Source organism: Solenopsis invicta, chromosome 2, assembly GCF_016802725.1.
Source record: "Solenopsis invicta isolate M01_SB chromosome 2, UNIL_Sinv_3.0, whole genome shotgun sequence".
Lineage (NCBI taxonomy): Eukaryota > Metazoa > Arthropoda > Insecta > Hymenoptera > Formicidae > Solenopsis > Solenopsis invicta.
In genome coordinates, this window is record NC_052665.1 from 9,396,347 (window position 1) to 9,410,825 (window position 14,479).

The window sequence follows — 14,479 nt, forward strand, 5'->3', positions numbered from 1 at the left end:
CCACAAGACCACAATATTTCTAGAGTAAAGAAAAGAAGGAGATGAACAAGAATAGATATGTATATATGTATTATGTAACAATAATAATATATAATCTTATTTATTTAAGGCCTACACATAATAGAGAAATATTTAGATATTAGAAATAAGAATTAAAATTTTATAATCAATTTTCAATGAATATTATAAACACGTAACGTACAACGAATACGAATAAAACGTAACATAAATACAAAAGAGATACAACATAATTTATTATTTACTTCTAAATTATATATATATATATATGGTATATATATATATATATATATATATATATATATATATATATTATAATCTGCATTTATAATTATAATTTTTATATACATCAAGAGACGCGGATGCATATCGCGCCAGGTAAACCCATAGCGAGAAGAAACCGTATATGAAATTATAATATGTACGTGCAATCATTTTATATATAATTATCATATAATTTATATATATATTTACATATATAATTATGTATATGATCATATATAAAATATGCCCATATTATATATATATATATATATATATATATATATATATATATATATATATATATATTATATGCAACAATGGATGTTTTTGAAACATATTTTTAAAATACCAATCTTGAATCTAATATGAATGTTTTTATGTCTAAAACATTTAAAATGTACATTTTAAATATATTTATTATATTTTTAAAACGTTATATTGTGCTGTCCTGGGTAGTGTTTATTGAGGAAATTAATTCTAAAACTTTTATTCCTATTCCTTAATATCTAATATTCCTCTATTGTACAAAAGTCCTTCAGTTGCATGACTTGCACAAGAGAAACTCAGGTTTATTTCATATTCTTTTATTACAAAAAAATTTCCTGCGATATGCGTTCCAAAACTCATAAAAGAGAAACCCGTTTGAAATTCGCCCATTCGAGCATATTTATACACGTACTTTGTTGACACTCACTGACAGTTTTGGTATCGTGCTTCGTGATTACGATAAATTACGAAATTAAGCCGTCGATCAGTCAATGCGGCATACATTGGCATACATAATGACTTGATTAATTTTAATTTTAAATAACGAATTTACCATGCACCATGCGATGATGAAGTTGGTGCCATGTCACTTTATGGAACGACTTGAGACGAAACGGATTTATACTTATTAATTGTCGATTGTATATATCGTAGAAAAAACTTTAATAAAAAATTAATCTCGATAAAAATAATCTTGGAATTCAAATGAACATTAATTTTACCTGATATGTATATGGTCGTAAAAAATATGGTAAAGCATTTGTTGGATTTGCAATAATGAGCATATAAGTGCTTCCTGCAAAGATATAAAGATCTCAATTGTTCGATGAATTACTTTTCGTGTCCTGTGTCTCCTTCATATTAATCTAAACATGTTTTCAATTGTGTACGATTTGTGGCCAACGGTGAAAAATATTATAGGTAAAAATACTGTGTTAACATGTACCTTTATACATGTCTCTGTTAAAAGTATGTAACGCTATCTTAACAATTGCATTATCTATATTACAATAATTAATTTGTTTGTAGAAATGCATGTTTAGTTGTATGGTGCTTCTTGTTTGCAGAAATGTACTTGATGTTTTAAATGATTTTTATATTGAAAGAAGACTATTTTGATTGAAGGATAATATAGTTTAATAGTACTTAATATAAAAAATTTCTTTATCTTATTTTCAGTTCAATATATTGACTTGGATTTTACATTGTGGCTGACTTGGCTTTTAATGCCACTCCTTGTAACATTTCTACTCCCGCTTCTAATTGTATTGCTGATATATTCAACTGCCTTAATATTATACATCTACAAATGGCACAGGTTTGAAAGATATATTAACTTATTGATTATAAATATACATACATATTGACTGCAATATAATTTATTAACATTTTCTAACTATAAAAATCTTATTTGTATCAAGCTACTTGTTAAAATAATTTACTTTTAGAAACAAGTGTGAAGTTATGAGTGTTAAAATGTAATGTATGTTTTAAATCTTAAGGTATTATGTGAAAAAATGTACCTTTTTAGCACTTTCAATCTTTACTTGTCTCAATTCCATTTATTCATCTATTTAAAATGCTTCAAAAAAATTTCTAAAAATTTTTAACATACAAGTTTTAAAAATAAATGTCTGTACTTAATTTTGGAAAAAATAAAATGTAGTATAAAATTTAATTATCTTTGTAATTTTAAGACACTTACATAGATAGAAACAATTTGAATTAGACATGGAATACTTGTGATGATGCCTTAAGGATTAATTTATCAAATATTTTGTTTTGACAAAATTGTGTTTGAAACAATTCCCTTGTTTATGTGTATACAAATATACAAAAGCAATTTTTTCAGGATTAAATTAAGAAATGTCTATAGTACTCCATGGCGAGAGGCAGCACTTCATATGCTTGCAGCTGTCTATGATGCACATGGTTGGATCTGGCATGGTAGGTTTTAGTTTTATAATTTATAAGAATTATTTATGGAATTAAAATATATATAAATTGTGCTATATATTTTTTTTTATATAAGATTTGTTCATTAAAACAATATAAATAACATGTATAATTCTTTAATAGGATATGAAATTGTGGGCTTAGAGAATATTCCACAGAATAAACCAGTATTATTCATATTTTATCACGGAGCTCTCCCAGTGGATATGTATTATTTTGCAGCCAAAATATTTTTATCTAATTCGAAATTAATTCGTATGGTAGCAGATCGATTTCTCTTCAAGATTCCTGGTTGGTCCATAGTGACTGACGTAGTAAAAATTATACCCGGAACAGTTCAATCATGCTCTGCAATTTTAAAAGAAGGAAATATGCTTGCTATTGCTCCGGGTGGCGTGTATGAAGCTCAGTTTGGGGATTCTAATTATGAACTTATGTGGCAGAAAAGAATGGGCTTTGCAAAAGTTGCTTTGGATGCAAAAGTGGTATGTCCTATTCAAAAATTTTATTTGATTTATATATTATTTGTTATATAATGAGTTATAATAAATTATTAGAGAAAGAAAGGGGGTTATGAAATACCATTTTGTTTTCTTTTAAATAACTCGGTAAATATTAACACGACAATTCTTATCAATACCAGTTTATTAGTCATTTTCTAGCAATTTTATATAAAATGTATAACATTTTATACATTTTATTTGAAAAAAAATGTTTTAAATAATTTCTTTGGCTTAAAAAATAACTTTTTAAAGTAATTTTTTTGCTGTTAATAAGCATTATGCAATGTCTACTATAAAGTTATAAAATTGCAATTGTTTTTTTACACTCGTAATGCAAATAGCTCAACGACCATCTCATGAGCCCTCTTACTATGGCTACATTCTGAAATTCACTGTCAGTACTAAAAATATAGTTTACGTTACTACACAGATATCTATACTGTTGTTAGATAGATATCTGTGCGTTACTATAGATTTGCAGTACTGACAGTGAATTTCAGAATGCAGCCTATATGATATAACTAGCAAAATTGAAATTTAGCTTTTATAAAAACGCAATAAATACTAATGACCAGTAACCTACAATGTCTAATCCAGCCAACACACAATATTTATGATAAATATTTATAAATATTTATTACTATTTAGTTATCTCACGATCCCCATCTTTCTTCTATGTTATAATTATCTCATTTTACTGCATATACTGTTTGCATTATCTTATTTGGTTTCTATTGTAACGAGTTGTTTCCCATTAGAGTATAGTTCCTTTATTTACGAAAAATCTCAGAGAATCGTTTAGAACACTAATTTGGGGACGAAGAATATTGCTGAAAATATATGCCAAAACAAGGCTTCCTATTGTACCAATCTATGGTGGCTTTCCAGTAAAATTGGTAACATATGTAGGCAAGCCTATTCCATATGACAAAAATCTTACACCCGAAGAGTTGCAGATAAAGGTAAACAATTATAAAGAAGTTTAAAACACATAATAATAGTATCATTCGAAAATATTCCAACGTATTTTCAGGTTGCCGATAGTATTAGAGATTTGATAAGAAAACATCAAAAAGTACCTGGTAGCATTACATGGGCTTTGACGGAAAGAATATGTAATACAGAGAAATGTAAGGATTAGAAATCTGCTTTTCAACAATGTACTTAATAATTAATACAATACAATACTTTTAAAAGTTATTTTAATTGGTTAGACTCTTTTTTTTAGGTGATAATGTTGACAAAAAGTAATGTAAATGAAGCTATTCTATTCGATAGAAATTTATATTATTTATATGAAATAGATAAATATTTATATTTATTTTATATATTTGTACTTAAATATATTTGATTATTATGAAAAAGATAGTTTATTCATATTTTTTAATAGAAATGTGCATAATTCAATGACAAATGACACAACGATTGTATTATCATTATTATGTTAAGTATGAAAGCATAAATGTGATTATTTTATATATAGTTATGTGCGTTTCTGTACCTTATTCTGTGCGTATTTGTACCTTATATTTTCTCACTTGAATAAATCTTTTTTATTCTTAATGAAAGAAGTATTGCTTATTGTTATCCCTTTTTTTTATTATATGCATCTACTTCATATTATATGAGCAACTTTCATTATAAAAATAATGTATTCTAAATTATTGTTCAGTGAACATTGAGAACTAATAAAAATAATTATATTATTGTGAATAATTGTATTCGTTAAGGATTCATACAAACAGTATATATGCAGTAAAATAAGATAAAATTTTTATATAAAAAATAAAGTGTATTTAATATCGTCGTACAACAAAAATAATTGCGTAAACTGTAATCATGTATGATATTTAATTATATAAAAAATTGTCTTGAATCGAACAATATATATTTATTATAATTATTAGTTTTAAGCACATAAATTCTAAAATTTAAATCAAGAAATATTGATATTTTTATATTAGATTTTTAGATTTTAATCAAAAGTTCCTACAGTACATAAATGAAATAAATTATTTTACGATATATATAAATTGTTTCATTGTTCAATAAGAATTTATTGAGTAATAAAACAATATTAATATTTTATGCGGGACATTCAATATTCTTCTATGATATGGAAAAGTAGAAAAAAATGTTATATGTACAAATAAAAAGAAAATTTTTTTATTTCTAAATCATAGAATAATATCCATATCGATATGGATTTCTCTCTATTTTTATTTACATCTTAATATTTTTTACTTAATATCAAGGTAAGTAATTCGTTCATTGGTGTCAATAATATACGCGGATCTTCAATCAGACCAGCTCCGACCATAGCACCAGTGAATAACTGGAATGATAAATAATTTGTCATGATAACTCATTTAAAAGACGAACATCGAAGTTTGAACATATTTTTATTACAATGTACCTGTTGTATTAGACGATCGGCTAATTCGGTATCCGTAGTTGTTAAATTACATAACTTTTTAATGAGAGGATGATTCGGATTTATCTCGAAGCGTGGTTGTAGCATAGAATATCGCATTTCCTCATTCATTTGATGGCTTTGCATGCGGATGAAGTGCCTCGCGCTCGCCATGTCCTGAACGGTCACGACGCAAGGATGCGATTCCAAACGGTTCGTCATCTTGATGTCATATGCTTTCTTGTTGAGAATCTTCTTCATGTAGTTTATGAGATTATCCAATTCGTCTTTATTTATAATAGCTGTGTTCAAAGGATACAAAATAAAAAGTATTTTTGATTCTAATTAATTTACAAAATATTGCACCTTTGTAAGAAAAGTAACACAAGTTGAAATATTTCAAATTTAAGTTTGTGGACTGTGTTCTAAATATAACTTCAATCAGAAAAAGTAGAATTTCAAAGAATTAAAAAAAAAATGGGAAAAATTTCACAAATTAAAAGTTTTAGACTCTAACATAACATCATAATAAAATTAATATCTTCTAAAAAAACACTTAAAATAATTTGTTATTAATTACTCGTGTTTAATACTGTAGTAAATAATTAATTTTAAAAAACAAATTTCTTTTTTCTTTCTTGAACAAGGATTATTTTTGATTTGTATCATGAATTTTTGTGTGAGAATTGTGATATGTAAGATATTTATTGTATACCTAAATTTTCCGGCTTGTTCGCTTCTGTATCATCCCGCATTTCTTTTTCCACGGATGTTAAAAAGTTAGATTTGTACTGTCTCAAATGCATTAATACTAATTCGTCATATGGTTCATAGCAGAACAAAACTTCAATATTTCGTTTTTTTAAAGATTCGTAATATGGTGATTGCTCGGCGAGTGTTCGGCTATAACATAAATATGATAATATCGGATCACTGGTTAGCGTTAACATGAATCATTCAGACTATATGTATGTATATTTTGCTGTACCTCGGCGCCGACAAATAATATATATCTTTTTGATCTTTCGCCAAACGGCTGCAATACTGCGGAAGGCTGACCAATTCTCCTGGGGCAGCAGCAGAAGATTCAAATCGTAAAAGTTTGCCTATATCTTCCTACAATAAAACGTGAAATTAATGAATTAGTGTTAGTGGTGTGCGGGTACCCGAAATTACGGGTATCCGATCTTCAGTTGGTTCGGAAATTTTTTTCGGGATTAGGTCGGATCGAGTCAAATCCCAAAATTTTGTAAATTTCGAGTACTCGGATCTAAAGTCGGGTCAAACAGCGATCAGAGATCTAGATGCTTTATACATTGAGAAAAAAAATTATTAAATTTTAATAATCATTTGTTTGAATATTACCCCAATAAAATTTTTCCCGAAGATAAATATTTATTTAGTACAAGGAAAGACCATCAATTTAACTATAATTTTTTATTGAGTAAATAATTATGTATTGTAAGTAAATATTTCATTGGCAGTATTTAAATGTAATAATTCAATATAAACAAAATGCCTTATAGGCCATAGCTAGATCTTAGTGCTGATATTGTGTGATTTGATATACTTTTTCATGTTCACGAAACTGTGTGCCGAGTAAATTATCGATTTTAAAACACAGTTCCAAGTTGAACAACAAATAGTAATAACCTGATTTTGAGTATCCGTAAGTTTCGGGTATCCGAACATTACAAACTTTCGAATCCCGACTCGATCCTGAAAAAAATTTCCGACCCGATCCGAACCCGAAATCTCGAGTACACCCCTAATCGGTATATTTTTATAAATGCCTACAGCCTTGGCCAAAAATGTTAGACATTTGTATTTTTTCATGTATTTGAAATTCTTTTTCATCTAGAATTCTTTGATCTGTATCTACACTGGTATCTACATTTTTACGTATATATTTAAACGGATTTTAAAACTAAGAGTAAATCACGTTTTAATTAATGTTTAAAACGTAAAATTTAATAATAGACGAAATTAAAAAATGATAAATAAAACAAGGCTAATGAAAGTAATCAGCGCGCTTGTAAAAGCGCAAATTTCAAAAATTGTAAAAATAAAATTAATTTATTGTAAAAATGTTTTAATTCTCTTGGGGATTTTCTTCAGCGATACAAAAAATTGGTGCAATTCATAAATTTACTGTCTCCAGTCTGGAAGTTTAGTTTGAATCACTTCCGTGTTTTCAATGGGCATTTTCTAATTAAAATATATGTAAATATATTGAGATTGGTAAAGAGATTGGTAAACTCTCTCCCCGTAAAGATTAAGGACGCGTATAAACAATTTTTAATACAAAGTTAAATTGAAAATCAGCTAGTTTCGCAACATGATAAAATAACAACGTTCATTAATTTTAAAACTTGCGTAAACTTATATAATTTAATGCGTATTTGTTTGTTATTTGTCAAAATTCCATTTAAATGTTTCTAATAAAATTAAAAATATAAGATGTCTAATATTTTTGACCAAGATTATATGTGGAATTAATTACCTTTTCAGACTGATCATTACTAGTTACAATGCCCTCTTTTAAAAACAAGCCATAGGCTTTGTAAAATTCATTATATTCTTCCGGCTGCTTCGTAGATCGCTCGTTTAAGAATTTTAATACACGTGCGGTTAACACATTTCGCAGTTTTCTATCAAAATTATGTTTTATTTATATATTGTATATAATAATAAATGATATAAATATCAGACATTTATTCTTACCCGATCAATGTGCTATTTTGTAAAAGTTCGCGGCTTAGATTCAATGGTATGTCTTCTGAATCTACAACGCCTTTAATGAAACGTAACCATTTTGGAAAGATATTTTCCGCTTTGCTTTTAATTAAAATCTTTCGATTGTAAAGCGATACTCCGCTAGTAGTGTCCCTCGCTAGATCGAATAATCCAGGCTTTTCCTCTGGAAAATATAACAGAGCCTTGATACTCAAAGGCACGTCCGTCGAATAATGTAGTACAAATCTTGGCGAATCAATGCAATTTCCTACGAATCGATAAAATTCTGCATGTTGCAGAGGCGTGACGTCTTTCGGATCAAACATCCATAATGGCTGTAAGAGAAAATATTGTTTTTTATTGTATGTATAATAGTACTTGCAGATTAGAGATGGAGTTGAAGCAGGTGAGAAAGCTATAATTGATGATACCTGAATTGTATTAGTCCTTTTTCCATTCACAAAAATAGGACTGCCAACAAAATTACTGTACTTGTTGATAATACCTAAACAGATTAATTATATTTTATTACATCTAAATAAAACAACAGAAATATGCACTTTCTTATCGCAAGTATACTCACGATTAATAGTATTTTCGTCACTGAATTCTCGGCTATCCGGTTTTAAGTGTATAACAATTTTTGTACCTGGCTGTACACCCTCCGCGTTTGAAATCTCAAATGTACCTGATCTATATATAGAGACGTTGTTTATAGTATTACAGACTCATTTTGGAATAAACTTTTATCTAATTATGTTTATTTAATATTCTATTTTATAGCGCAGAATTTGCTCTACTAATTTATGCTAATAATTTGTTTTTACTTAATTCTTGATTATTTTAAACTGTTAAAGATGGAAAAAAATGTCCATGACCCTCATCATCTTCAAGATTCTCATCTTTGTTACAAATTTTTGGAACCAATGTTGAGCTGTACGTTTGTTAATGATCTTCTGGCCAAATACTTAATTGATATTGCAAGCAATTTTCATTGAAAATCAAAATTGCTGCTTTACATTCCATTTTGAACTCGTACAATAAGATTGTTCAAATTTGCTGTTTTCCATCTTTAATTTGTAGCTTAAAATAAACAAGAATGAACAATGAAAACAAACTATTAGCATAAATCAATAGAGCATATTTTATTTTTTAAAGTAATATATTACGTAAACAAAATTAAATAAAAGTTTCTTCCCAAATAAGTAATATGGTTATAATAATAAAACCGGCAATTATTTTTGCACTACCTATTGTAATATTTACGCAAAGAATAATAGAATATTTTTTATTTTTTATTACCCATCAGAGATCCAATAGAGACCTTCTGCATTTTTCGCATAAGATTTTGTAAATACTTCTACTTTATCAGCAACCATAAAGGCACTATAAAACCCAACTCCAAACTGCCCAATAATTTTGGAAGTATTATTGGAGTTTTGCTCTTCTTTTAATTTTTCTAGAAATGCCTATAAAATACATAGAGAAATATTGTATGTATATACAATATGCATTACAATCATTCCAGACAGTACATTATATTTATGATACATATTCATAAATGTTTATTAGTATTTATTTATTTTTTTAATATTGTTGCGCCCACGTTATCGGCTAAGCTTAAATCAGCTGGCCGCAGGGAAAAATTGATATTGGACAGAAAAGAATTATTCGCAACGTTGTTGTAATAACTGATCCTCTCGCATCCGCCTGAGCTCCTCCAATGTCAAACAGAGAACAGCTTCCGCGCTCAGCGTCTCAAATTCTCTTGATAAATGCTTGTTATCTCTCTGAAGCAAACGTTCAGCGTTTTCCAAAGATCGAGTATTCTCAGATCTTCTTCAGAGTATTAATTAACGTCATGGTTCGTTTTTCCGTTCCCGATCGTGCTTAGAGATTGAACGGGAGCTTCCAAAATGTTGCATTCGTTGCTCGCTTTTGTACTTATACAACTCACATAAGGCACTCCCGCATTAGCGAAAGGAAAGAATTTTCTTGCATTGAAGAAAGAAACTGTATTGTCACGTAAAATACAAACGAGCACCAAAACCAGATAACAAACTTAGAACGACGAAACTACAACATCGTGAACAAATGATTCTTTTCTGTTCGGTATCGAGTTTTCCGTGTGGTCAGTTGAGTATTGATTTTTTTCTCAGCCAGTTGATTTAAGCTTGGCTAACAATAATATGGGCGCAATACAATTTTATAAATATTTTATGCGTATTTTATAGATATACATGAAAGAAAAAAATCAAAACTTTTATTCAACATATTATTAAAATATAGACTAAATGTTTTATTTATATATTTATAGTATATATTTATAGTAAGTAAAATAATAAATATTTATAGTAATATTTTAAATATAAATATTTTATAAATATTTGTTGTATTAATATTTATAATAAATCTTTATGTTCTAATGAATTTAAGATCCTAAAAATATTTATGAAATTTTGGAAAATATTTACATAATACTTAAATAATTAATATAAATATTTTGGAAATCTTTTACAAATATTATATATTGTATGAGATACTTTATTTCCAATTACACTTAAAAATCTTAAAGTTAATTGTTATTTTAAATAAAATTTGTATCTGCAACATACATGTGGAAAAATAATTCTACTATTCAATTTACCTTTTTTTGAGTAATGATTATTTTCTTAATTTTATAATAATCTTAAAATAATCTTAAAATAAATAAATTTTGATGTTATGATAAACTTGTAATAGAAACTTGCAAATATATAAACTTAAGGAAACATTTTAAGTAACAATTACTTAATTCAAATAATTTGTAGGTATATATTTTTCTGTATGTGTACACATAATATATATTTTATGAAACAAAAATTAAAAAATTAAGCATGATATAAGCTTAATGGTACTTGCCTTAGAGCCAGATCGAGCTATAGTTCCCAAATTGGCTATCAATTCCTCCCTGGTCATTCCCACACCAGTATCTTGAATTGTTAGAGTACGATTTTGTTTATCTGTGCCAATATGTATCTCCAATGTTTTGTCACCAGCTGTTTGTGTGATTTCATTGTCGGTCAGACGTAGGTATCGTAATTTCTCCAGTGCATCGCTGGCATTTGACACAAGCTCACGTACAAATACCTGATAGATAACTGAATGAATTGATGTAATCACAGTAAATTGTAATTATTCCTAGAAACATTAATACTTAATTACCTCCTTATCTGAATATAACGATTTTGCAACAATTTGCAGTAACATTTGCGTTTCTGACTGGAACTCATGTTTGGCACTTTCACCTGTGTACAATAAAATATTTCATCTGTCATATTTTTACAAATGTTATATTAATAATATTTTTCTAGAAAGCAATGTCAGATATAATTAATTTTATTACAAATGAATATATTACCTATAGTTTTCTCTGTGTCTTTGATAATATTATGATAATCTGTAGTTTGTGCCTCTGGTTGAGATGACCAATGTCGTACATGATTGCAGATAACTATAAAGTTGAAAATAATTTAGATACTCCATGACATTAAGAGAATACAGCCTTGATAAAAGGATATCTTATATTTTTTAGAAATATTTTTAAATAGAAGGATTTAAATGGAAATTAATATAAGATTTATCTTTTAAATGATTCAAGAATCTAGTTACATCTAATGCCAGCAATCAATAGATAATAATATTGATAAAAGGATTTCAGATATATGAAAAAAATATAGATAATACTTTTCAAGGCTGCACATTTAAGAAAATATGTAATATAAAAGAGAAATAGACTTATAAAGAAAAAAGTAAGATAAATATATATAGTGATGTGCAATATGTAAAATACTTATCTGACTATTAAAATATGGATAGAAGTAAAAGTGTAACAAACCTGGTAGTCGGCATTGTGCTTGAACTAATTTTTCCTGCACGTTATTATTTAATGTCAATCTTGAAAGAGATCTTCCTAATTTAATAACGTGCTTAATTCTGAGGGCTGAAGCCATTTTCATGTATATACGTACGTACTAGAAATTATGAATTGTCATGAATAGGTCTCACACATAAAGTTGCATCAGAAAAACGTGTTCAGAGACTTCAGCGCATCAGCACACATCAGCACACGTTTTATATCTAATATAGCTTCTTCTTCTTCTTCTTCTTTTAAAATTGGCACCCGTCCCCAGTGTTTAGGGCAGGGACGATTTGGCCATTGCAGAAAGTTGTATGGGAAACAAAAGGCTTAAATAGGAATACAGAATATGATTGAACAAAAAGTAAGGAGGATTGCGTCAGCAATCCTAACCGCGCTTTTTCACTCTATTACAAACACGCTTACTGGTACACGGCCAACCAGCGACTCTCTATCTAATATAGCAGACAGTAAACTTCAGACAGAGCGGCCATGGTAAAGATTGTGGTATGAGACCGGTCTTTCTCCTATAACGCTTCGTAACTCCCGTACACTAGCGACGCACATTCATTCTAACCGGAATGTAAACTAAAAGTTACGTCCATTTTGCGATCCGTCGTTAAAAACAGTGTCTCGTGAAATGGACGTGGGTTGTTATCCGTGCTAATCCATTTTGCTGTCAATCATCTATCGTAAAATATCCGATTTTACATATATGTTTAAAATATTATCTCCTGACAATAGAAATAAATCTACACGATTTTTTGAAACTCGACATATAGAATATTAAAAGAATAGTTAAGAAACGTGATTCCACTTGCAGAAAAATTTCTTTAAAAACAACCGGAAGATTAATCTGAATTAAAATCTTACTGAGGGCAAGCTGGTATCATCAGGATATGCCATTTTATGCTCTGTAACTTTTATCAGAAACAATTTTTTGTAAAAATTATATTTTTTGAACAGTAAGCCCGTGTACAGTTTTTTGCTAGAGCCAGCAAATTGTTAAACGTTATAACTCGAAAAGTAAATAAGAAAAAATAATTTTATTATAGTGATTTGAACAGCTCTTGAGACCAGCTATTAGATTCTGTAATAAAAAATTAAGTATTCCATTAAAAAAAATTTATTTGTCCTCCACCTAGCCTTGGCAACATCCTTTAAGGTCAAATCAGGTATCATCAGAAGATAGATCATTAAATGCCCTATAACGTTTATTTAAAACACTTTTTTGTAAAACTTATATTTTTTGAATAGTAAGCCCGTGTACAGTTTTTAATTGGGCCACAGAACTGTTAGAAAAAATTTTATAATAAATAAATAAAAATTAAAATATAATATAAGCTATTTAATTTATCAGTATTTTGTGTTTAGTTGCTTTTTGAAAGAATTATTAGAAATAATTTTTATACTTTTTTTTATATTTGCATCTTTATATCTTATTTATCTATTATTTTGCAATTCAAATGATATTTTGATTTAAAGGAAATTATTAATTTTCATTTATTTTGATCTTTGAAATATAAGTTTTTCAGACAAATTTTCTGATATTGTTTAACCACGACACTAATTTTAACATAATCCATATAATAATTATATGATTTTAATTATAATTTTGCGCATAAAAGAAAATAATTATGAAATAATGTTTTGAAGAACTTTACAATTATTTTGACTTATTTTTATCTAATGATTATTTCTTTTAAAGTAACTGTTTATAACTGTGTATAATTGTGTGTAACAGTGTTCAATAAGATAACCATTTTGAAAAGACAGCCCGTTGCTAAGCGTTCATATTATGAAAGCGCTCGCGCCTGGAGCCCCAGCGAGAAATAATATTGGAATCGACATTGAATCGACACTAAAATGATGATTTCGACATCGATTTGACATTGAAATCATTTTGATGTTGATTCGTCGTCGATTCCATTACTATTACTCGCTGAGGCGTTGATAAAACGCGCGTGGGCCAGCCGAGAGCGCTCTGGCGTAGGTATACGGCTAAATTATGCGCGCGAATATCGTAATATTTCGTTCGCCTCGCGCGATGCAATTGGCAAAATCCCGGTAGATAAGCCTCGTAGTGGTTTTTATCAGCACAGCCCTGGCGCCGAATCGTGAGTGATAGTGTCGCGCGCCATCATCCTCGGTTTTAACACTGGCGGCAACAGATCAGAGGCTGTTCAGTGTATTTAGGCTGATGGCAGAGAACGAGGCGTAAGCGCTTAAGTCTGACTTGACGTAACATAGAATAAGGCAGAGAAAAACGTAGAAACGTAAAAAATGTGTTGAATGTCTCATCTAATAAGTGCGTCGGAGAGACGAGGTGAGTAATATTAATATGTTATCTTAATAAATTATAACTAAATATCGTCAGACTTAAGCGCTTACGTCTCATTTTCTGCCATCAGCCTTACAATCAGC

General features: G+C 28.6%; 2 protein-coding genes across 4 annotated transcripts; one reads left to right on the plus strand and one right to left on the minus strand.

Annotated features, from left to right (window-relative positions):
• The first annotated feature begins 910 nt into the window (after positions 1–910).
• LOC105200721 (transmembrane protein 68) lies at positions 911–4,490 on the plus strand. 2 transcript variants are annotated; one of them, XM_026130108.2, is made up of 7 exons: positions 911–1,518; positions 1,729–1,867; positions 2,402–2,496; positions 2,629–2,990; positions 3,767–3,970; positions 4,042–4,138; positions 4,237–4,490. In XM_026130108.2, exons 1-7 carry the CDS (start codon positions 1,422–1,424, stop codon positions 4,257–4,259), a joined length of 1,017 nt encoding a protein of 338 aa, XP_025985893.1. In that variant the 5' UTR covers positions 911–1,421; the 3' UTR covers positions 4,260–4,490. The 2 variants fall into 2 exon arrangements, with proteins under 2 accessions (XP_025985893.1, XP_025985894.1); XM_026130109.2 differs by having other exon boundaries at positions 912–1,470.
• A 662-nt stretch (positions 4,491–5,152) lies between these two features.
• On the minus strand, positions 5,153–12,647 carry LOC105200719 (heat shock protein 75 kDa, mitochondrial). Of its 2 annotated transcripts, XM_039458042.1 has the most exons (14): positions 12,511–12,647; positions 12,035–12,276; positions 11,558–11,650; positions 11,362–11,444; positions 11,059–11,286; positions 9,460–9,626; positions 8,741–8,850; positions 8,589–8,662; positions 8,146–8,492; positions 7,925–8,072; positions 6,410–6,537; positions 6,137–6,324; positions 5,425–5,723; positions 5,153–5,343 (listed from the first exon to the last, which is right to left on the minus strand). In XM_039458042.1, the coding sequence occupies exons 2-14, from the start codon at positions 12,153–12,155 to the stop codon at positions 5,239–5,241; spliced, it is 2,091 nt and encodes a 696-aa protein (XP_039313976.1). In that variant the 5' UTR covers positions 12,156–12,276; positions 12,511–12,647; the 3' UTR covers positions 5,153–5,238. The 2 variants fall into 2 exon arrangements, with proteins under 2 accessions (XP_039313976.1, XP_011166693.1); XM_011168391.3 differs by having other exon boundaries at positions 12,035–12,539.
• Between the last annotated feature and the right edge of the window lie 1,832 nt (positions 12,648–14,479).